This window comes from Xenopus laevis, chromosome 3L (genome assembly GCF_017654675.1).
Source record: "Xenopus laevis strain J_2021 chromosome 3L, Xenopus_laevis_v10.1, whole genome shotgun sequence".
In the NCBI taxonomy this organism is placed as follows: Eukaryota; Metazoa; Chordata; class Amphibia; order Anura; family Pipidae; genus Xenopus; species Xenopus laevis.
In genome coordinates this window covers 116,526,656-116,552,152 of record NC_054375.1, presented here as the reverse complement: position 1 = coordinate 116,552,152, position 25,497 = coordinate 116,526,656, and the positions used below count along the sequence as shown (strand labels likewise).

Sequence of the window (25,497 nt, the reverse complement as noted above, 5' to 3'; positions counted from 1 at the left end):
TGCTGAGGAAGACAAAAGCTGAAATAGATACAGAAAATATGAAACAAAGCAAAACAAACATCCTCTTTGTCTCCTCTGACCTCCATCTCCAACCTTTCCTGTATCTTTTTGATGTAATGTTGCTAACCTCTCCAGCATTTCTCATAAGATGTTGGCCTTTCAGGGCTGCCAAAGAAAATACAACACACAACAAAAGATCAGTCCATTTGTCGATAGACAGAAGGGAGCGAAGAAGGATGCTGAGTGTCACTCTCAAGAATGGACAAAAAGGATTTAAACTGGAGCTCAAATTAGATAGCTGCACAATACTTCTCTTTATAAAAGGGTTGTGACCAGTTTACAATAAACTGAAAAATATCATGCCTAGGTAGAGTTGTCGAGCAATAAAACATTCCTCAGAAGTGGATTTCAATTATAGAACAAGGAACTAAAAATAAGGCCACATAAATATCTGAACCATTTTGCAGAAAAGAAGGCCGAAGGCTTCAGTCTATAAAAATGGAGGTCAGCCAATGACTTTTCATAGTCTGCTAGTTTAACAGCTTTGTCTTGCCCAACATACTTCTTTCAAGAGAAGTTTTATTTCTGTACAAATACATTGAAATTCAAGATGCTGTGTTTCAGTAGGGGTCATTTATTATGTGAAGGAAAAGATGGCAAGTGAAAATATGGGCATAATCCACTCTGCCCTGCAACTTAAAAACTCTATGTGCTCCAAAACATATTGCAAAGTCCTGTATCTACCACAGTAAGCTGCAAAAAAACCTTGCACCTGAGCATTTGACCTATAGTAGGTGGTATATTAGTTCGGACCTAACACATTTATAGCAGTAATTTAAATGTTGCAAATATTGCATTATGTCTAATAGTCCATAGCATCAAACGGTAACACTTACTGGCCACCTGATGCAACTCTGTGCCTATAATTTTATTACTCTTTTTAAAAATGTATTTTAGCCTAAATGATTAGATTGGAAGCAGGGCCCTTTTTACTTTCTATATCTGTATGCAATCTCTCTCTCTCTCTATCTCCCATGGGGATAAGCAACTAATCTGCACTAATCTATCATTTCTGCAAATGACAGAGAAAGTAAGGGACACATAGGGTCACTCATCATTAATGTCTATTTTGGGCTCACACAAAATGTATGACCAACTTTAATCCCCCCCTCTGTTGTTTAACTATAACATTGGAACTGATGGAACCATTCACACTGATAATGGTAGGTATGGGAAATAATCATTGTTTTACCTGAACTCACATCTACCATACAATAATGCAGTGAATATAACAAAGGGCATTGCTGTAAACACCATAAATGCAACACATTACAAGGAAGCCAAATAAAATCGTTATTTCTACTTATTGCACCAATACAGGTTTAGGATCCCTTATCTGGACAGCCATTATCTTGAAAGCTCTGTATTTTTGGAATACAATTTCCCATAGACACCATTTTAACCAAATAATTCAAACTTTTAAAAATGATTTCCTTCTTCTCTTTAATAATAAAACAATACCGTGTACTTGATCCTAACTAAGATATAACTAATCCTTATTGGGACAAAACAATCCTGTTGGGTTTATTTAATGTTCAGTTGATTTTTTTAGTAGAATTGGTGGAGTTGTGGTGATCCAAATTTCGGAAAGATTCCTTATCCGGAAAACCCCAGGTCCCGAGCATTCTGTATAACAGGTCCCATACCTGTATTAAGTTAATGAGTTCTCTTTTATCCAAAGTTATATGCATAAAAGCCATCCAAGCCCTGCAAGATTCAACATTCAACCTAAACATGCCATATCCTTCTCTGTAAAGAATATGGTACCTGGGATGTTAAGCCCATGAATTATCCAAAGCATAAAACCAAATGTATGATAGAGCATGTTTTTGAAATATGAATACTTAATTATCACATTGAATTAGTTCTTAGTTAATCCAGACATTGTATATTGATTACATGGCACGAACAGGAGGGGCGGTGGATCACCCTCAGCACAGACAGCCAGATAGCTAATGGGTTGTATATTTTATCCTCATTTACATACAATCCTGGAAAAACGGAATAAGGGCCAGAGTAGAAGAGTAAAACCCTGGGGCCTCTCAGTATCACCAGGGCCTGTTAGGGGCAAAAAGTAGATGTTATCACAAAGTACATTTATTGCATAAGAATTATTGGCTTTTTCTCATTATATAAATCAGTGTTGCTCTCCAGCCGTTGCTAAATTGCCACCCACTGTTCATAGGGGATTCTAGAAGTTGTATTTGAACAGATGCAGTGTATTATTATCAACATATACATGACATAATGAGATCAACATCAATGCCATGCTGGGATGAGCATTTCAATAATAGCATTAAAATAAAGATCATAAATTAGAGCATACGTTCAGTCCAGGGTTCACAGGAACTGTTGTAATGGGGTAAGAAGAAACCTTGTACCTTTCAAGCAGACTATCTCAAATTGGTGATAAATCTGTAGTTTAGGGTCTGCAAGTAGAAACTGATAACTCACCACACAAAGGAAGAGGCCCAGGATGCACCGCCCAGAGCCCTCACAACAAACAAACTTATGGAGCAGGCACTCAATGAAGGCAATCTTCCACCAGGAAAATAAATTCAAAGTGAAAAGTTTATTGTGTCCACAGCCTATGCCTATGATTAAGAGTTTATCACAAAACGTGTAAGGCTTGTGGACACAATGCACTTTTCACTTTGAATTTATTTGCCTGGTGGAAGATTGCCTTCATTGAGTGCCTTCTCCAAAAGTTTTTTTTTGGGTATCTCAAATTGGTATTGATATAATATTCATAGAAATGTTTTGTGGTCCCGAGTGAGATTGAGGAATAACAATCAATCCCTGATAGTCCTGATGAATATCCTTGGCATAGTCTCTTGAACCATGAGATACATGACCCTCTTGCAGCTGAGGATATTGGGAGTTCTAATTCTAAACAGCATGAAGGCAATGAGTAACACATCAAATCATTGTCAATGCACCCTTTGAAGGGTAAACCATTTTAATCCATGATGTAGAGACCAGTCCTAATGTCTCTTTGGTGCACTGCTGTCAGAAGTAACTAAATCCCAAAGAAATGAACAGAGGGAATGAAAACAAAAGCATTATTGATGGACAGACCAGGGGAATTAAAAGCTACTTAAGAAACATTTTAAAAATAAGCATTAACCCTAGAAGGCTGAGCCATTTACTTCCAACTGTTTCAATGCATTAGACTGCCATGTGAACAGGATTTATTTGTTATTCAAGGCATGCTAGCCTTATCATTCTGTCAAAATGGCTACCCACAAGCTGGACTGGGGGGGGAGGAATGAATGAATGAATGAATAAATGTAATCATGTATTATCTTTTTACAGGGTTATGACAAAAAAATTCAAATGACATTTGCATGAAAAATGCAGGTCTTCCGTTCTGTTCCTATGGTGTTCCGAGTCCGACTCCTGAATGAAGTCTTTACTGACAAATATTCCAGCATGGAAAACAAACAACAATCCATACTTGTTTTGGCTTTGAAAACTGTCCAGTGGTGGAGAAAGCTAAACCACAACATGGTCATTAATTACATGGAAATGTGAAGACATGTTCTATAGTCATAAATCTGCAATTGGAATAAGTGTACAAATTTAGCTGTATGAATTCCCGGTAGTACTGAGAGGGCCCGTGGCTTACAATACCACTGTGGTGTGTTTATTAGTAGAAGTTACATTCTAAATATCCTGTGGCATTAGCAGTAAGCAACGGCAAGAATTCAGTATGGTATTTAAACCACAGCAAATGATTACCATAAGATGGCATTTATACATATGTAAATATTTGGCTACACTAGTCTGATTGAGCTGACAAAAGTCCCCTTTCTTACAGTCAATCTTAATTTTGGGACTCAGCTGCACAGGTCCCATATTTTTTACTGTACATGGGTAAAAAAAAATACAAAGGGAGACATTTATTAAATAAGAGGTATATGAATATGTTTATTAATCATTAATTTTAACTCTTCTTTCTATTGCAAAAGAAGTTTCATAATCAACACTTGATGTTGCATAGAAGGGGGCCCAGTGTGCAATGAAACATGATTTAATATACTTAAATAACATACCAAACTGATTGAGCTGGAATATTAGCAATTGAGCTGGAATATTAATAGGCAGGTAGATTTCCAACACACTCACTTCAAAGGGTTTCCTTTTAGAAGCAAGAACCAATAACATATAGATATTGATTAAGAAATCTTTTTTACTCCCTCTTGCACATAACCCAGTGATGGCTCATCCCTGTACTAGTTGAACATGGGTGTATCAAGCACATAGTAAAACATGAAAGTCCTTTTGCCTTACTGTATTTTATGTGAACATAATGGGGCTTATTTATCAATACTGGGTAGTAACCTATAGCAACCAATCAGTGGTTTGTTTTCTGCGAGCTTTATGGAGAACCATGAGAGCAATGATTGATTGCAATGGGTTACTGCTCAGATGCAAATTTGTCCAGTGTTGTTTAAGGACAGCCCATAAGAAAACAGACTAGTGATGGGTGAATCTGACCCATGAAAACTCCTAGACAAGATTCAATTCAAGGAGAAAAAACTTCTTTCAATTCAGTTTTTTTTCCCTTATAGACATAGATATTTATCATGTGATAAAGAGTGAAATAGGTTTTTCTGAATTGAATTGCATCTCAAATGTAATCTTGATAAACCTTTTTCTCACTGAATTGAATCTGGCCCAAAGTCTACAGCTTGGCTGTAAGTTTCATTGATGATCTTTGGTGGTCTATGTTATCTGTAGGTAGGAGTGAATGAGAAATATAGGACACCAAAAAAAAAAAAAAAAATCACTGCAAGCACCATTTCTACCATGGACTTCAAATGCACTATAGTGCACACTGTTCATGTCTAAAATCCCTAATGATAATGGTTTCTTAAAATTAATATTCTAAATATAAGACTCCATGCTTTTGTGTGTTGGCCAAATAATTGTCTGGACCAACCTATCTAACATCTGCAAAAAAAATGCTATTGGCCAAAGGCTGAATGCATCATTTTAAACACTAACGTTAACCACATCTGTTTATGTTGACCTCCCACTTGACCTACCGTTTCTACCCCAAAATACTGATCCTATTAACATAATGAGAGATTAGAGTAGGAAGGACACTTTCTCATTTGGTCTTTGTTTGGCCTGCATCCCAATGTAATTCTAACACTCTTTGGTTTAATTAGTGGAGTAAGGATTGATCAGCAACAAATTGTTTCTTTCCCCTCGCATGTGCTTACTGACCTGATTTACTCACTCTAATTATAGAACCCATCATTCACGTATTTGTGAGTACAATTCAGCATTACAAACAAGCCATATACAGTATATTATAATAACAAGGAGAAGCAGCTTATATCCATTTCCATTTCCATGTTTCTCAATTGTTTTAAATTTAATTTAATAAAAGTGCACCCCAAGAATATTGATACATTTGAAAACATTCCTCTCATTGCGTATACTGTGATTTTTTTTTTTAAATTAAACTGTAGTTATTCAGAGTAATAAGTTCAATAACAGGAAAGAGAAAGTAAATGCTAATATCAGTTATTAAATCAGCTGAATCAAAATAATGAGATGTGGATCATTTAATTGGACAGTTCACCTGAAAATTTTACTTTTCAATGTAGATGTTGATTAATATTTGGAGATATTTTGCAATTGGTTAATTTTTTCTTAGTTCCTACAACAAGGCAAAAGCATTATTCTCTGGCTGAATTCTTATTTTCAATAGTGATTTAATGAATATCTTTCTAGGTAGACCCTTTCCTATTCAACTTCCAGTCATTCAACCCTCTGGTCTGTTTGCTATGTTTACATTGGACCTTGGCAACCAAATAATGGCATACATTCCAAAATGGAGACCTGCAGTACAAATAAGGGGTATGTATGTAATGTATGAATGCATCTAGAAATTTGGCTGCCCTAAAATGGAGTGCATACTGACACAATACATTAGGGCCCTCACCCCAAAACACATTCCTGCACTTCCACGTGCTTGCCATGGTGTCCATACTTAATTTTCTGCTGAATGGTGTTCAACTGCATCTATTGACATTGGGAGACCCAGGAGCTGCTGCCACCTAGTGCCAGGTATTAGTTCCATGGTTCCCACAGTGGGTCATGTCAACAGACACTACAGTGAGTAAGATACTGTTTGGGGGCACCATAATTGATGCAAAAACAGTAGGTGCACCCGATCAAAGCACCAGCGCAGTTGTATTTGTTTTGCTGCATTACGCACAACTGGGGTGGACGTAACTCGTAGTGTGGCTGTAATTATGGGTAAAAACTATAGCCATTTGCATCCAAGACTGTGTAAATGAACCCTACAGTAACTAAGTTAAATATCCACAAAGGATGAAAAAAAGACCAGCAATTTGTCTTGCAATATTAATTCCATATCATACACGCCTTGAAGTTAATTCCTGATTGATATTTCCCTTGAAATCATTATAACAAAGATATCAATCAGTTAAATTGAAAAAAACAAAAATACATTAATCATGCAAAACACCATGATTTGGAACAAATGTTATGTTTTCCAAAGGCATGGCAAATTTTGAATAATTGTTAAGGAATATAGCCAAATATCCTTTATAGAAGAACAGTGCGTACTTTAGCTACAATTTTGCATTGTTGTATGACAGTTTCATTTTTTTAGGTGTATTTGACAATTAACTAATTGCTGACCGCTGGGGCTTGCATCTGACAGTTAGTAGACTTAAGGCATAGGAGTGCTAAGTGCAAATATATTAAAGGAATTATTCAGTATAAAATAGATAGGCTGTGCAAAATAAAAAAAATGTTTTCAATTAAGTTAGTGACTCAAAAATGTACTGTATAAAGGCTGGAGTGATTGGATGTGTAACATAATAGCCAGAGCACTACTTCCTGCTTTGCAGCTCTCTTAGTTTCCACTGATTGGTTACCAGGCAGTGATTGGTTACTCTGTCAATGAGGCCCAATGTCAATCTTTTTCATCTAGCTAAGCTATAACAATGTACACAATTTAACAGTGCAAAGCTCTCACTACTATAGATATAATGTGTCTACTATAATATATGATGCACTGTTTGCGGCTGCAGGGAAAATATACTGTAAATCAAAGACCTGCAACCTCTGCACTGAAATGTCCAAAACAGCCCTCCAAGTTGTACCGAAAGTGAATGGAAGCTACAGGCCAGCAACAGAACAATAAATTACTATGAATGAGAAAAAATGTTAATGTTAATAAAAAGATCAAGAGTGATAGAGAGGGGGGGAATTAGACATTCTCCAGTACTGTATAACCTGCTGCAATCAACGTAATACTCAAAATCTGCTGTCAGGTCCCAATCTTTGATGCATTTACCAAACAGTCCAGAGATGTTGTCACTGTGTTCCTGCTATTGATCAATCTAATATGGGCAACTTGTACTTTAACGAGACACCTTTCAGCATCACCAGGTACTAACAGAGAAGTGTCACTGCCAATTATAAAAGAACGAAAAAGGATCAGCAGAACTGTTTCAGAGGGGATGGAAGGATTATCTCATTAACCATGGAGAATGCTAATAGAAAATAAAGCCCACAATTATGATATTAGCATCAAAGAATAACGTTGAGCTCTGTATTAGAAGGCTGTGTCCAGTGGAAAGAAAAGGAATCTGGTGAAAGCTCCTACATGCTTGGCAGTCATCCATAAGCGCTCATCCATTAATACTTGGTCTTTAGTGATACAGGTTCCAGGACTTTAAAATAGCAGCAATTCACCCTTTGCTCTGGTGCACTAAAAGTTCTGGATTTCTGATAATCGATACTACATCAATCTTTATAGTATTTAGTTAATTTTATACACAGCGTCTTCCATAGTGCTTTACAGAGCCTGCAGATTATCCTTTGCCATAAACAAGCACCACTAGCCTTTTCAGTACGTTATTGGCTGCACAAAGATGTAAATTATGGACTTTCAATTGTAATTACAAAGCGCTCAATAGTTTCGTCTATATTTAGCCTTGGGTCCTGTCTGATATTTCGGATGCTATTTATCATCGTTATCTACAGATTCATCCAGGCTGCTTTCAAGAACATCTGTGCCATAATGCAGGCATCCTCAGATTGGAGATTTAAAGTAAAATGGATGCATCTAAATGAAGTGCTGGTTTCCTGAAATACAAACATTCTTGGCTTGTGCAGCTTGTTTTATATTTCCATAGACCTTCAGCTTTTTTTTTCTCTGTGTTTTGGGCTTCCTGTTGGTAGTGATATATATCCACAAACAAAACTGAGGTCTATTAACATGATGGAGAACTAGAAAACAGTATGAGTTGTATCCGAAACACAATGCTTAAAGCCCAAATGCATAATCATTGGTTACCTGTATGTCTTCATTTAGATGCTTTAGTATCACTTTAGGAAACAGAAAAAGAATAAAAAGCGTCATATGCCTAGAGTTGACTTATATCATGGTTGCCCTTTAATTACCATGTAAATACTGCAGGTACAACATATCAGAAAAGTCACAGTGGAAATCCATTTAGGGTTGGTGTCAATATTCAGACCCAGAGGGCCCTAGTCAAGTCAGGACATCAAAATATCCCTATAAAAGGACAGGTAAGGTCATAAGTAACAAGATCATTTTCTGCAACACATCTGTCCTTAGCCGAGAGGACATTTCTTTTAGACCTGTGGGACAATATGCTTAGAAATCCTGTCAGTTTGGCCACTGTACAGAATTATTCAGCATTTTATTATAAAAGCTAATCTTCCCACACCTATTAAAACCCTAGACACATGACCCTGGACTCAATTAATATTCTGAACATCTCTGCAATTTTGTCTAAAATATCTCCATGTTCATGTAAGGCTTTCTTTCTTTTTTTTTTTGCATACCTGTATGATTATCTGAGAATCCACCCTAGCTTTAACAAAATCAGCTAGATGATCAGCTCCAGAAAAATCACTTTTCATGCACCCTAATTGTTTAGCATCTACGCAATGGCAAATAATAAATACAGTCAAAAATGTTGTGTGCACTCTCTCATCTGTGTGAATATTGAGGACCCTCTTTTTAGAAGAATTAACATTGCTCACAGCCTGCAATTAAATATAATAGCATACACCCGTTTGAAAAAACTTTAGGTGCATGGTTCCACAAAAATTCTTCCTCTTATATATATTAAATTGGTCTCAATGTACTGAGTTTTCCAAGTCACAAGTCTTTCCAAAATGGGGAGCGCCATTTCTTAGGGCTGATACCACATCCAAACATTTCTCAGCCATTGCCCAAAACCACCTCTGTTGCTTCCCATTTACTTGAATGAGAAACACCTGATAGCCTAGAGCTTTTTTTTTGCCCGTGAACCACATTCAAATGTAAAAAGAATTGGGGAGTAACACAAACATGAAAAAAATTGCCCAGGAATACCAAATAAGGGCTATGATTGGCAATTTGTCATTGCTAAATGCTTAACTTAATCTTTTTTTCTGTTAAATAGATACATAAGGGGAAAAGGTATCGTACCCTTTTAGTGGAGAGGAGCGGGTTATTCATAACCTCCAAGGCACAATGCATCCATTTATTGTGCTTTGCCTTTCCCTGTTGTTGAATTGCCGCAGACCTGCCTTTATTCCCTTCAACAGAGACACTGTCTGCGTGTGTCAGAGCTCTTGTCAAGAGGGACAGGCAGGGGAAGCACATGGATAAAACAAAGATTTTTTTGGAAAAGTTAGCCACAGGCGCTGGTCTTGCTTTTTCATATTTTGGAAGCACATGGGCAGGAGATAAGGACAGGGCTGAACTGAGGCCCCTGATGATGTACTATGCAACTCACATTGGATAAAAAGTGGATAACACTCTAGCACCCCCTAGTTCTCTTGCACTTCTGCCCAGGGGAACCCCTTAGGTTTCCAAGAGGCAGAATTAGGAGCTTAGACACCACTTCACTTCATAAGGTTCTGCTGTATTATCTAGGATTAAGGACTTCTATACTGAATTTCAGAATGTGTGTTCCTCCAAGCACCTATGTTGATCAACAAAATTTGCTCTTGGCAATCAACTCAATTAACTCAAGCTATTAAATTGGCTGGAAATGACTCGCTATGTGAACCATTAACCTTCTACAGCTGCGTGCCCCTTGGACAGCAAAGAAGTGTCCATATAGCTAAACAGCTATAACTTCCTCTATATATTTTACAGCATATTCAAATTATGTAGTATGGCAACAACATATTTATATTTTTATTACATTCATTTTAATATTTGAAGGTTGAAAGAACTGCTTAGTGTTATTGCACCATTAAAAACACTACTAGCATTAATGGGGATATTGACCTTCATATTAACTTTTCGCATGTATTGGAATGCCCTATTTTCAGCACCTTTTCAACTTGTCTTCTTTATTTATTTTGCATGGTTTTTGAACGATTATTACTCCTATTCTGCCTATATCCAGCATACCACTAAAAATACCATCTGGGTGTCAGGGGTCGTTGACCGCAGCCATCAAAAAACTGATGACTGTGAAGGTTTGTTTTATTATCATTGCTGTTTTTAATGGCTTATGTTTATTTTCAGGCCCTCCCCTATTGATCTGTGTTGATCTCCAAACTGCTGTCTAGGTACTAGGCTAGTTAAGTCTGAACAACCAGATAGCAGTAAACATTCCCTGGAAGTTACACAATAAATAAATATAACCATTAAAGACTAATTGCAAATTGTCTTACAATACTGATGTCTACATTACACTAAGGGGCACATTTACTTAGCTCGAGTGAAGGATTAGAAGGAAAAAAACTTCAAATTTCGAAGGTTTTTTTTGGCAACTTCGACCATCGAATTGGCTACTTCGACTACGACTCGAACGATTCGAACTAAAAATTGTTCGACTATTCGACCATTCGATAGTCGAAGTACTGTCTCTTTAAAAAAAACTTCGACTACCTACTTCGCCACCTAAAACCTACCGAGCACCAATGTTAGCCTATGGGAAAGGTCCCCATAAGCTTTCTAAGCTTTTTTTGATCAAAGGAAAATCCTTCGATCGAAGCATTTGTGGTAAATCCTTCGAGGGTCGAATATCGAGGGTTATTCGACCAATAATAAATGTCCCCCTAAGTGTAAATTGTAAGATGAGCTACCCCTTTAATTCCAATAATAGTTCTATGGTAGCAGCATTTTATGGGAGAGGCTTATAGTATTCACAATTAGCAGCAACAAAAGAAAAAATATTTCTCTGACTCATATAACAGTTTAAGGGTGTTTGTCAAAACTTCCAAAACCCCCTTACCCCACCCAGGCATTGAAAGACATATTTATATGAGTTTCAGTTTTAGATTGCAAGCTTTTTTGGCCAGGGCCCACTTTGCTGCTTGTATTGGTAATTGGTTGTTTCTTTTGTATGTAAATCTGTATGTTCTAGGCATACACCCATTTATTGTACAGAGCTACTTAATAAGTTGGAGCTTTATAAAAACGTGTTAATAATACTGATAATAATGTGCATTTTTTCAGCATGCTGGTATCTCCTGTTATTCCCATAGGCATTAGTAGTACCTGACAATTTCTAAAGTTTTGATGCTGTGTATTTAGTGTTTAGAACACACATAATGGGCAGAACCTTGTAATTACTAGGTGGAAACTACTGACCACATCTAACACTTTTTTTTATATTCCCCTGAACCTCTGATTGCCTTAGAGGTGACAGTAAATTGTAACTGTGCCTAGAATTCCACTGAATTACAGTACATACTATAACAACTTGTCCCAGTTTGCCAGTGCCTGTGGCATGATTGAGTTTCTCATTTTCTGCTGTGGAACACTGCTGCCAGCTATGCTGATGCTTTAAATCATAATTACAATAATTACCTTTTGAGATGGTTTAAATACATTTTAAAAAGGTCCACATTTTCCACTCCCGCAAAGAAATCTGAAATGTAATTTTAAAAAAAAAACAAAAAACTGAAACTGACCTAGCATTACTGAGATGACTTGAGGATCCTTCATGGCCATCCTATATTGTCATATTATAGAATTTGGTATCTGGTTAATAACCAAGTGCATCATTCTTTTTTAAGCAGTTTTCAGCATAATCTTATTAATGGCTTGCTGGTTTAAAACATTCCTCCCTATACGATTACACAGACTGCTTTCTTTGTCTCTGCCCCTGACCCTATGACCCTTACCCTAAAACTATGTGTTTGGGGGATGGAGGAAGGGGGGCTGTGTCTTTCAGGGGGAGGTGGGTGTTTGTGTATAAGTTAAAGTGCTGCCTGCACAAACACATCCAATGAAAGTGATCCCTTGTGCTTCCTCCCTTTATAAAGCAAATGAGCGCCTGCGCAAGGCACAAGAATACTGATTAAGTGAAGACTTTGTTAAGCCGAATCCATAGCATTACACAGGGAGCATATGCTGTGACTCTAGGCAAGCAGAAAAAATGGCATCAGTGTCCAAATCCGGCATGGGAAATGACATATGAATCTGACTGCAGACAGGATTAATTTGTGGACTAATGAGTAAAGTGCTGCATACATGCTGGGGAATGATATCCTCGAATGGATTATCACCTAATGATGAAAAATTAAAGAGTAATTTAAAATTAAACTCAAATCAGCCACCAGTGTTTAAAGTAAATGAAAGCTAGAGATTCCATTGCACTTATACTGTATATAAACCAATAAAATGACAAGCTTGCCATTTACATGTATATGATGTTGCTACAAAGGGATACAATGTCATGTATGGATATTGTTGCAATATTGTTGGTTTATGTTGCTATTGTAGCTCTGATACAGGATGGTGGGACATGATCGCTAAAGTGCAGAAATGGAGAGTAATGGCTAGCTTGCACTTGTCTGCTTTCTGTCCCAGATGGTATAAAATAAGCTGTATGGATCTGGTGCACTAGAAGAGCCCATCTAGCGGCTGACATCCCCCACACCAGAATGATTCATATTATTCTTATTCAGTGAGAACGTCATTTTGCATACTCCTGATGTATTACATCTCCAGCCGTTATGTAAGAACTTGTAGGCAGGATTCCATGAGATGAACGACACCCAGTTTCCGTCAGTAAGCTCAGCCACATTTTATGCAACAATTGGTAAATGACTAACTGAAATAAAATAAATAGAACCAGAGCAATCTGATCAGATGTCCCATAATCCTCTCCTAACAGATCATTGATTGTGGCCCAAGTGGAACCATGCCTCCAACAGAATCCTCACATCTGCTTCAGTCCTAAAGAAAGTATTGCTTTGCATCAACAGATGAAGATGTGCTATGTTTTTAAGTTAATAACTAGCCCTGCCGTCTGCAGCTGCCTAACACACCATTACCCTGCCTCTGTGTTCATAATAGGAAGTAGATCCAGAACCGGTGTGAAATAGCAGTTCTGCATATTCTGCAATGTATCTCAGCCTTGCAAGGTCTGGTTTTAGTATAACGCAGGGAAGCCTTCAACTCTTGGCCTCCAGCATCACAGGGACCCTTAGGGTGAACAAGGTTAATAAACCTGCATATTATACTATGTAATTATTATTATGTACAATGTACAGCTTCATTGGCATGCGTTGCCTATCATGCAGGATATTGCACTTTAATACTAGCTGTAGGGATTCAGGTTTACTCATCACTGGTTAATATGTCCCTTTTAATGTCATCCAAACGTCTTACATTTCCAGGGGCCCATCATTATGGCCCTTATATTCTCTAACTCTAGCCCAGTACCTTTCTTATTCTAAAGGAGTTATAAATATGTCTGGTAATACAGTATTACTCTATAGGAACAGCACAAAACCCTTATTTGCCAAAAGGCTGCCAATGAATTCACATTGAGCATTTGTAACTAATGCAGAACTATAGAAATAACAGCGTACAATTAATAAAAAACAAGTGTATATGTGTTCCTCCATAAGGCGGTTGCATAATGGTAGAGATTGTCACGCTGTCTCATGAAATAAAGCTTCAGTTCCAGGTGCCAATCTCCTCCTAAGGAATATGTGTAGTGTATAACATTTGGATGGATGGAGCAGAATCTCTAAACACAGGACTGAGTGTGTAATAGCAGGGTGGGGGACAAACTACCCAGGGCTCTTTCACACATTCATGGTGTGAAGAAACAAAAAAATGCAGACAAACAAGAGGATAATCGGTAACCCTTTGCCCAGGCAGAATGATATTTAAAGGGGGGGGGGGGGGGGAAAGCACATCAGTGATTAATGAATTAGAGAAATGGAAGATTCTTCTTGTATTCAGCAAGTGGGGAGCTCTCAGCCCTGTATCCACAACCACAACTGTTAACTCACACATTGTCTAGTAGGGTATATAAATACATATATATATATATATATATATATATATATATATATATATATATATATATATATATATATATATATATATATATATATATATATTCCAAAGGGCTACCAGCACTCTACTCTAGACAAAATCAATTTGTGTGCCTGGGTGCAGAAGCATCAAACATTTTACGACTTCTTCGTGAAGTATGGTATATACATATTGCAAGCATATAGTGCCATATTCAGTGCTACAGTAGATGACTATATGTACCACCAGTTTGCAATGTGGCAGCTGCATCTACAAGTCTTTCTCTTTCTTCTATTAATGTGAGAGGAAGGGAGCTAGCAATAGAATAAATAGTCATATTAAAATAATACAATAGCATATGTGGTTGTCAGCAGATAATACAAGACCGAACCGTTCAGTACCAGGGATGTACCATCCATTAACCCTTGCCATGCTGTGACCACTATAACAACTGCATTACATAGAAGCAAGAAGGAGACATTGGGCTTTTCTGCACCACTGTCAATGCGTTCAGGTCAATTGTATGTGTCTGGGGCTTGTGAAAGGCTGCAGAGTTGAAAGGAGCAGCAGCTTGTTGCATGTTGCGTCCCTCTGAGCTGCATCGCCTACGGTTCAACCACATGAAAACGTTTGCTCATCGGCACAGAGCAGCCAACATTCATGGCAATTAACAGCATTGCCTCTGGTCCTCGGTCGTTTCTAGGCTCAATCTCAGAACATTTGACTCTCCCGAGTTATTTTAGGCTGCTGTATTGCAACAACTGGCTGTATGGGAGCCACTGACACACACACACAGATCCCACGTTTCGGACATCCCCTTCAGCCACACTTAACCACCCAAGAGAGGTGCTGTGCTGCTCTCAGTGGCACCAAAGGGGTTAAGAAGAAGCAAAATGATTGTGTTGGATAAAGGGAGGCAATTCCATTCACACTAGAAGTGGCTGCACTTTCCTTATTATTCACGGGATAAAGAGATTTACTTACATTGAAGTGATGTTTCTGGAGATGTCAGTGATGTTGACGATGGAGTTGCCATTGCTGGTGGCAGATTCGTGCCCTTCCAATAGAGGAAAGAGATTGCCATCATCAGGCTTGGTGCAGTTAATGTCGCTGCTGTTACACACACAGTTAGCCGGGCAGCCCAGCACCGACCCCAACGAGTCCAGCCAAAGGCTCCACAATAGCAAAATCCGCCACAAACTGCACTTGCCAGGGACAAGCCACACATCCATTGCAGGCATCCTCTTTCCAACCCCAAAATACAGGGGGGAGGGATAGAAAAGGGGGTGAAGAAGAGGAGCAAAGCTGAGCCTTTCTCTTGATCAGATGAAAAATCCTCCCGCAGCCAAACTCATCCTGAAAGCGCTGCCAGTCCCAATCCACGCGAATACATCACCCCTGCTGCCGGCCGCCTTGATCCCGCACTATTCTCTTCTTTATTCTCTCGTTTTTTTCCCACCCAAAATATGTTGCCAGACTTCTAAGGAGGAGATGAAGGAAACCAGAAAAAAAAAATATATTAAAAAAAAAAAACCCGGGTGTTAAAGTCACCAAGTCCCACCTACTGGGCAGAATTCAAACTGTCACCACACCTGCAAAAAAAAAAAAAAGAGAGAGAGATGGGGATGGGAAACAAAAAAATAAGGGATCAGGAAAAAAAGAGGAATGATATATAGAGGGGATCAGAGATCAAACAGTCGTGATTGTAAACTGATCTTATGCACAATGATCAGACAGTGGCAGTTTATAGGAGAAAAACCAGCTTCCCTGGCACATCCAGTCTGAGCTTCTACCAACCAGGGTGAGGAGGAGGAGGAGGAGGATACTGCACTGAATCCGCAGAGCCCTCTCACTCACTCTCACTCACACTCACTCACACACTCACACACACTCACTTACACACTCACACACACTCCCTCTCTCTCACACACACACACTCCCTCTCTCTCACACACACACTCCCTCTCTCTCTCTCACACACACACTCTCACCAACACTCTCTCACACACACACACACACTCACACACACACTCACACACACACACCAGGAGAGAATAAAGTTCAGCAGCATCCCTTTCTCACTTACTGGATATCTCTCTACCTGTCCTGTCTCCCCTCCCCACAGACAGCAATGGGTGAGAATGGCACAAGGGGAGCTCAGTCATGTGAGAGCTTTGCCCCTCACTGAAAAAAAAACAAAACGCAAGTGCCTTGGCTCCAGTAGCAGCAGCAGCAGCACCAGCCTGGATCTCAGAGCCTGGGAGCAGTGAGGATGGAGGAGGAGGAGGAGGAGGAGGAGGATGCTCTGCTTCTGAAATAATTAATATCCAGATCTGCATCAAATGGCCAGGAGATATCAGGCATCATCGTGATAGGAAAAAAAAAGGGGCAATGGATAGACAGCACTTGGGAGCCGCTGGAGCTTCCAGAGCGTTTTGCAAGAAACTGGACTGAGCAAATTAAGATGCATGATGCATTTTTGGCAAGCAGAGCACCCTAAGTAGATCCCAGCAGCACTGCTTCATTTCCCCTGCCCTTCAGCACTGCTTCCTTGGATGCATAGTGTGCTCATTCTTTTCCTACACACACACACAGTGACACACACACACTGACACACAACACGGCAGACAATGATTAAACAAGATGGACCTGCTGCAGGGGGGGATACAGGTGCAAGGGACCCTCACAGCCGAAGATTGTGGATTCCACAGACGAACTGATGTCTCTTGTCCAAGGGAAGGAGGAAAAAAAAGGTGGGAGTCTCAGCTGTTTACTGAGAGCCACAGAATCAAAGCAGTGTGATCAGGACTAGAGAGGGAGGAGAGTGGCACACACACACACACACACACACACACTCACACACACTCACACACACTCACTCACACACAGGACTCATGCTCCAAAACAAATTCTTTATGCAGTATCATGAAAAGGGAGGGTGTGAGTCTTAAGCAAATTCCCTGTGCATACATTACCACTCGTTCACACTTGTGGAATTCCCTCTGCAGAGCATTTGTGCGCACACACACACACACACACACACACACACACACACACACACACACACACATTTCATCTTTATATCAGTTATTATTCCTTAGTACCTGCATACAGAATGCTTTATATAGGACATATACTGCTCTGTTCTATCCCATGGGTGTCAGATTGGGTGGGATGGTTGTCTATAAAAAGCATTAGGGTGGGAGGCATGCATTATTAGCAGCATGCATGAGCTGAGATGTGTAATAGTTACATAACACCCCACCTCTCATATCATCAGCTCTTCTACTTTCTCTCTTGCTCCTTTTTTTATTTTTTTTATTTAGCTGCTTAGAGAATATACCAGGGTTGCATCAAATTCATAATATAGCATTTCTGGGGTCTGAGAACCACGAAATCCTCCCCCAAAAATTTGTCTGATACCAAACCAAATCCTAAATTGCACATTAAAATAGGAGAAAAATGCATAATTTGTTAACAAACAAAAAAATCACTGTCAAGAGTTTTAAAAGACATGTGACTAAGTAAAGACAAAACTACCCATTAGCAGAGTCTGTGACCTCAGGGGGACCTGTGGTGATAGGGGGGCACAGAAAGGACCTGCATCTTCCCAGCACCCTTCCTCCTGCCAGCAACCATGCCATCAAATCCATATGCTTTAAACAAAGCAGGGAGGTGATAATAGTAACGTGACCTGAAAGGGGGTCACAAAAGGAAAGTAAAGTAAAAAACCACAGGGTCTGTTTTTTGCCACTCAACACTAAATATGGAGCCAAATCCCAATCCTGCCAAAACTGCTTAGATTTAGCCAAATCCCAATTGGAATTCTGTATTTGGTACATCTGTATAGGTTACAGCATCTCTCATTATCATTTAAATGGACTTTGTGGGTTTCCCTAACAGAAACATTGTAGGATTGGTTTATTTATATGCTTAGTTTCACCAATCCCTTTAGTCAAAAGCAACCAGTCAACCAATCAATTTTTTTCCATTAATTTAATAAGATCTTTTAGGGCAAAGTACTTACTTGAACACCCTGTAGCACAGTGTTCAATGTGCACAGATCATTGTTGCTTTACCCACAATGCAGCATTTCCCCCAAGAAATTTAAAAGAGATACAAATACTTCAATATAAACTAAATGTGTCAAAGACTGTATGTTTTTACATGCATGCACATTCACCAGATAGGGAGATCTACTACAAGCTTTACATGTTTCTAAAAATTATGTTTTATTGCAACAATGGCAAAAAAGCATATGTAAGAAGATGTACATGTACAATGCTCCCACATAAGGGTGTATATTATGATAATCCTAGTTGTAGCCGGGGAGTGAAGAAAGAGGTGGGGAAATATACAAAGGAGCAAATGTTATCCCAACAACATGTGGCTCACATGGCTCACCATCATACATCACACTCTTTATCATGCATACATAATAAACAATTCATCAAGAAAGTCTAATTTGTCTTACCATTGCCCAGTCAATGTTGATTGTTATTAAATGAAATGAAATGGAATTGGTGAAATTGGTGAACTGAGGAAATTAAAGGTACTGTATGTAAAGGTCTTTCGTATACTGTATGCAAACTGGTAAGTTGATTTTCTTCCCTAAGTCTGCATATTTTAAGGGCAGCACATTTCAGCTTTCAAAACACAAACCAACATTCCATTTAGGAAAATAACCTTTAAAGGTGAAACAAATGTTATTGGCATGCCATTCAGTTAAGAATCCAGCCATCATTTTAACCCCACTTACCATCTGGGATGCCATGCTCCTTTTCTGTGCCTAGTTCTGTATACTGTCCCACTCATGGGCACAGGATAGATGCTGTTCCCAAGGAAGATTTTAGATAATTAATTGATAAGTATATTGCCAGTTATATGTTACAAGCTATTTTAAGTCATTGTTGCTGTAAGGCACAGTAGACCCACTTCTCCATACCCCTGATCTTTCCAATCACAACCCAGATCTGCCCAAACCCTGTCCCTTTCAGTGGAACCCCACACCTTTCAGTTCCCCGACTTCAAATGGGTCCCTGACAGGGGTCCTTTCTATCCCTTCTAACGGTTGCTCTAAAGGCAGAGCATACACTTTACAAAGACTTGTTAACACATTAACATAAATAATGCCAGGATGCCATTGGACACTAGCAAAGCATATGATTTAAGCTTATATGTGAATATAGAATAAATAAATAATATACTGTATATAAAGAACATTCTTTTTGAGTAGGCTATTGCCAGGGCTGTTTTAAGGTAACAAGAGGGCCCAAAGCAAAGATCTGACTGGGGTTCCACACTACCCCAACATATTAGTGACAGAACAGCCTTCAGGCACATGAAGGTAGTGAAGACCTGGTCTACACTTACTAATGTAGCATACCTCCTAACATTTGAAAAAATGTAAAGAGGGACAGAAAGATCTGCTACTTTGCGAAATATTTTGACCACACCCATTTTTGGCCCAACCCCCTAAATGCCATGTCCATTTTACTAAATTTGTCAGGTTATGGAAAGTTTGCCCATATTTCTGGGGGGTTAAGGGCCGTGTTTTAAGTTATTACAGTTTTGCTAATGAATTGTCCTAAACTGCAAATCTCAGTTCCTCCAAGAGACCTGCTTCTTTAAGCATAAGTATTTAAATAGTTACAATTGTATCTAAATGCAGGTGCTGAGTATTCTGGACTCTCTGCTAAAAGCTTCTTATCTAATTAAGTTTTAGAAACTCAATATTATCTTTTTCTGGCTTCAGTGCAGGCGATCAAAGGGAAATGTATGGGCTGAGCTCTCAAAATCAAGACTGTCCCGCAAAAATCATGACAGTTTGGAGGGATGAAGTAGACATGATCCACATGTATGCTACCCTAGACCAACAATTGTGGGAGCAGATAAATGACAAAATGAAATGCTACAAGCCAAAATGCAAAAAAAATGACTGTACCATGAGGTTTGCCATCTTTTCAGGATGCTTCTGTTACAAGTTAAACCAAATAAAAAACTTGCTGTTGGACCTTTGACTGTGTAGGCCTAGGGCAAATATCCATCTTGCCCATTTATTTAATTGGTCCTGGCTAATGCCTTGCAGAACTTTACATAAGTGTGTCTTACTATTAAGAACTGGGAACAGAAAAAGCCCTTTGAGAGCTGAACTGATTTTAGCTACTTTGGGTTTCTGTCACATGCAATGGCCCAAAAATCCCCACAGAATTACCACCAGTGGGCAACAATGGAGTCACAGGGGCCACTGCTCTACCATTTCCAGAATAGATTAGGAGGGAGAAGATTGACAAGAGAGGCAGATTGGATGCTTGCACATTGACAGTTTAATAAAGTATAGAGAAACAAAGCAATTGTAAGCACAGGCAAGGGAAACAAAAGGCAACAGTTTTATTGGCTTGGCAGGACGGAATCAAATGGGAAACAAAAACCAGAGACAAGCAAAGGAAATAGGGATCAGGTTCCAAGTACAAATTCAGGTTCAGATACAGAAATCAGTAACCAGTACCAGAGACCAGTATGGAGAACTCAAGGAACTGGCAACTGATAAAGCCAGATCAGGATTTATATGAGGGCTAGGAATTCACCAGGAATTGGCTGCACCGGCCAATTAACATAAAATAGCTGAGTGTAATTAACAGCACAAGGGATCCTGAAAGCAATGTGACTTTAGTTCAAGTTACTAGCTATGGACTGCTTTTGATCTAGAGCCAAGAGAGTGGATTCCCTGGATTTCAACTGGTTAAGCAGTGTTGATATCAAACCTGTTTATATCTTACAAATCAGCAAACCAGAATCATTTTTAGAACCAAAATGAATGAAGATGTATAGAAATATAGACTCTACCTGCACCTCAACTTCACCGCCTGGCACAACATCTCTATCAGAAACAGGTTCCTGACACACCACAGAAATGTAGTTTGTTGGCTAATAGCTAGTGAAGGACTGGGTTCCACACCTGCAGTCACTGTGCCTAAGTCTAAGTTTTTTCATTCCCATGTTTGGAATTGCACATAAAGCAGCTGATTTGACATAACTGGCATCCTCAATTACATTACCCTCACAGACCTTTCCAAAAGTCATATAATTCACCCTAGAGACATCTATTGGCCCTTGTAACATAAGGTTGAAGCTAGAAGTATACAAAGACTTTGGGTGGAGTTGAACCATGGAAGGATGGCTAGAAAAAATGCAAAATTATTTTTTTTTTTGCTATGAACTGGATTTCTGATAAACACAAGGTCCCCTTATTGACATTTTCTTATTGAGCAGCTGTACAGCAATCTCTCTCTTTCTCAAACTCTCTCTTCCTGTCTATATATGTATAAATACATCTGTACAAATACATTCATACAATTGAAATGATAGGAGGTTGCTAGTGAGGCATATTTCCCCAGATTCCTCAGCCAATCCCTCCTGTTACAATAGGATTAACTGTCAATGATATACAGGTATAGGATCCCTTATCCGGAAACCCGATATCCAGAAAGCTCCGAATTACGGAATGGCTGTCTCCCATAGACTCCATTTTATCCAAATAATCCAAATTTTTAAAAATGATTTCCTTTTTCTCTGTAATAATAAAACAGTAGATTGTACTTGATCCCAACTGAGATATAATTAATCCTAATTATAAGCAAAACCAGCCTATTGGGTTTATTTAATGTTTAAATGAATTTCTAGTAGATTTAAGGCATGAAGACCCAAATTACGGAAAGATCCGTTATCCGGAAAACCCCACTGGATAACAGGTCCCATACCTGTATGTATTAGTCAAGTCAGCCTGCACGTTTTTCTCCTTTGCTCAAAACAGAAAGACTTTCTAGTTACTACTGACCCCCCTAAGTCTGACTGATAAGGTTTCGCTCAGGTAAAAGACAAGTCATGTTCATTTGCCATGTAAACATTCCATACATACTGTGGTTCAACCTTTTGTGTGCCATATATTGTGCAATCTAAAGTGCCCACATCATGTTACAAAGCACCATTGCTGTATATTTTGCTCACTATATAATTGCCATCCAGCTATGAAAAGAAAACAAAGAACAAAGAAGAATCAGCTAAGGTAAATCAGTGATGGAGAAGATAGTAGTAGAAAAGGTCTTGTTAGCAGCAATTGATGCCAGATATTGGCTGCAAAGTTCAATACAGAGTAAACATATAGGAAACAGGGCTTCTGCCTATATGCAACATATTGGTTCAGCCACACTTTGAACACCAGGAACAGTTTCAGGCAACCATTAACAGAAAAGAATCAGAAGACATAAAAAGGGGGGAGAGTGGAAAGCAAATTAATTAAGGGAATAGATGATCTAGATTACCTGGAAAGGTTTAATGTTAGATACTTTATGGTAGATACTGATGTGATCAGCATGTGAAAATATAAATAAGGTTATCTCAAAAGCATGTGCAAAATGCTGTCCCTATGGAATAGAATACATGCAAGTTGATGTCCACTGACAAGGAAAGGAGCATTAACCTTCATAACAGCATCATTGAGGTTATACAATTCTATAGCAAGAGAGGTAGTAATGAGCTATATGTTGACTATATGAGTATACACACACACATTACATATGGGACCTGTTATCCAGAATACTTGGGACCTGGGATTGTCTGGATACGGTTTATTTCCATAATTTGAATCTCCAAACCTTAATACTACTAACAGAGAAAAAGGAAAACATTTTTTAAAAGCTTGAATTATTTCAATGAAGTAGAGTCTACAGGCGATGACCTTCCCATAATTCATAGATTCATAGCCTCAGTAAGGGTAACTGGTTTTAATAGAAATACGAAAGAAACTCCAATGTTTCGATCACATCATAGTGATCTTCCTCAGGCAAAAAAAATAATAATAGAAAAAAAAAATATATATATATGTTTTTTAAACTGATCATTAATTATTAATATCAGAATCATTTTATGGTCTGGAACAATCTTATCACTCATTTATCTGTGAATGGGTTTAAAAATAGTCCCCTTTCGACCCATCCAGTGAGCGCCTGTGGCTATATATGAATGTGGTGTTGCTGAATGCAGGGAGTGCTTTATTCATGGGAAAGGTGCTTGTCTTTTTGTTAATGTTTAGCATTTTCACCCTGCCCCATGCTTTGTAAATAAGACCCCTTATCTTTTACGCAGTAAGGATTTTTCCTCTGTGTGATCTAATTTTACCATAGCTACATTATTGTTAGGCTGGTTATTATCATTAACAAGAATCTATAGATATCTGGTTATTTATTTGTTAGCAGTATTCACTCACAAATTGGATGGTGTTGTCGGATCTTGCCCTGGGCTCAGGAATTGCTAGTTTCTCCTCTGGGTGATTTTGACAAGTAATGCATTGTTTTAACTGAGTGCTGGCACACTGAAGATGATTTCTGCTGGCTCTGTGGAATAGAACATTATGTGAGTACAATGCAAAATGTAAGATAAATGGATAGTTTGTAGATTTAGAAGGGCATGAAAACCAGGGGAGGCAAGTTGCCACTAAGTAAGAGTCATTGGTCACTGACTTTTTTGCTTTTTCATTGCACTGCAAATTACGGTAATCATTTTCTGTATTAAGATCAATAGGATCTATTGAATGTTGCAGATAGGCAATGTGTTTGTGTCAGTCTAGCTTATTCTTCTCTTTTTTTCTATTGTTGTCTTTACATTGTGTTTTCAGATGATACCACAGGCTCATTTAGCTTCCAGTTCTACAGAGAGCGGGGCACAGAATGCCCAGGATCAAAAACCACTTCATCACTTGATTACAGTGTTCCACCTCCTCTCCTTTGTACATGAGTTCTTTGTACAGGACCCAACATGCACAAATCCTCTCTGTGAAATTAGAATTTCTCTCAAATCACTGCGATTTGCAACATTGCATATGACTTGCAAATCCATAGGAATTGATTTGCAGTGTGGATTTCAGGGATTTGTGTCGGTTTCAAATGTTAACCCCAATTCAGACACCTATTTCCCTTGTTTCAAGAGATTTCAAACTTGGCTCATTTGCTCAGCTCTCTAAACTGTTGTAATAACGACGCATTTTATTTTCACCAATGTATCAGTTTCTATGTTGTTAAATGTGTATTCCCTGCCATCCAGGGAATACTAGAGAAATAGCTATAGTAGATGGGAGCACTTGCATGATGGTTAAAGAGCTATGTAGATAGACTACTGCAGGTCTGTCCAACTGGAGGCCTGCAGGCTGGATGTGGCCTTCCAAAGGATTTGTATGGCCCCCAGCTCACAGGCTCCATTGAATTCACTGTATGACATCATCATTTTAATTCAGTATGGCCCTCCAACCTGTTGTATGACATACAATTGGCCCACTATATGTCATAAATTGGACAGCACTGGACTACTATATATTCCAGACACTTTATAATTTTTACAGTGTGAGAAAGCATCATGTTGGCATTCCAAAGACTAAGGGATCTTATATACAAACTGGGTGCTAAAAGCAAGAGTGTACTGGATTGCATGATGACGTTCTTCCCTATACAGTAGTACTGAGAAAACCACGCGCACACTCAGGCCCTTCGTGAGGTAATGCTGGTGCCCAGGACCTGAGGGAGACGGCACTCCCAATGGATCAAGGAAAGAGAGAAAGGTCTGGCACACAAAGCAGTTTAAACCGGGGTGCAACCCTGGTGTGTTTATTGCATCAACCATGCAATAAACACACCAGGGGTTGCACCCCGGTTTAAACTGCTTTGTGTGCCAGACCTTTCTCTCTTTCCGTTCTTCCCTATACACCAACATCGAAGAACCTACACTGGATCCATGCCCATAGGGCACCTGGAGATGTTTTATTGACACTCCATGAATAGTGCACCATGGATATCAGACTTGATCCTTAATTTATAATCATTACACATTTATCCTGTGCTCAACATACAAGGAACCCTGTAATTATCACCTGCCCATGCTGGGAACAGATTTAGTAGGAAAGACACAGGGGACAAAGCAGTATAAGCTGCTTAATAATTCTCACAGTGATCTCTGTCTGCAATACTTTAAATCACAGTATGTAGAACAGGAGTATTTTTATGCTTGTTTTGCGTGCCAATATTTTCAGAGGAGAATCCAGAACAGAATAGTTTACTAGGGCTGGGGTTTATCCCTCTTATAAT

At 38.8% G+C, this 25,497-nt stretch overlaps 1 protein-coding gene and 1 long non-coding RNA gene across 6 annotated transcripts in view; one reads left to right on the top strand and one right to left on the bottom strand.

Annotated features, from left to right (window-relative positions):
• Positions 1-17,100, bottom strand: part of LOC108711464 (NT-3 growth factor receptor) — a 364,980-nt gene extending 347,880 nt beyond the window's left edge. For 3 of the 5 annotated variants that reach the window (XM_018253223.2, XM_041586854.1, XM_018253222.2), the window contains exons 1-2: positions 17,015-17,100; positions 15,350-15,957 (exon numbers count right to left, since the gene is read on the bottom strand). In XM_018253223.2, the coding sequence (XP_018108712.1) occupies positions 15,350-15,606 (257 nt within the window). In that variant the 5' untranslated portion in view covers positions 15,607-15,957; positions 17,015-17,100. Of the gene's footprint in view, positions 1-15,349; positions 15,958-16,451; positions 16,538-17,014 lie in introns of those variants that run through there. The other 2 variants (XM_041586853.1, XM_041586852.1) reach the window with 2 other exon arrangements.
• Positions 17,038-20,378, top strand: LOC121401566. Its single transcript, XR_005966362.1, has 2 exons — positions 17,038-17,118; positions 20,121-20,378. It is a non-coding gene; the product is annotated as an uncharacterized LOC121401566 (long non-coding RNA).
• Positions 20,379-25,497: the final 5,119 nt, after the last annotated feature.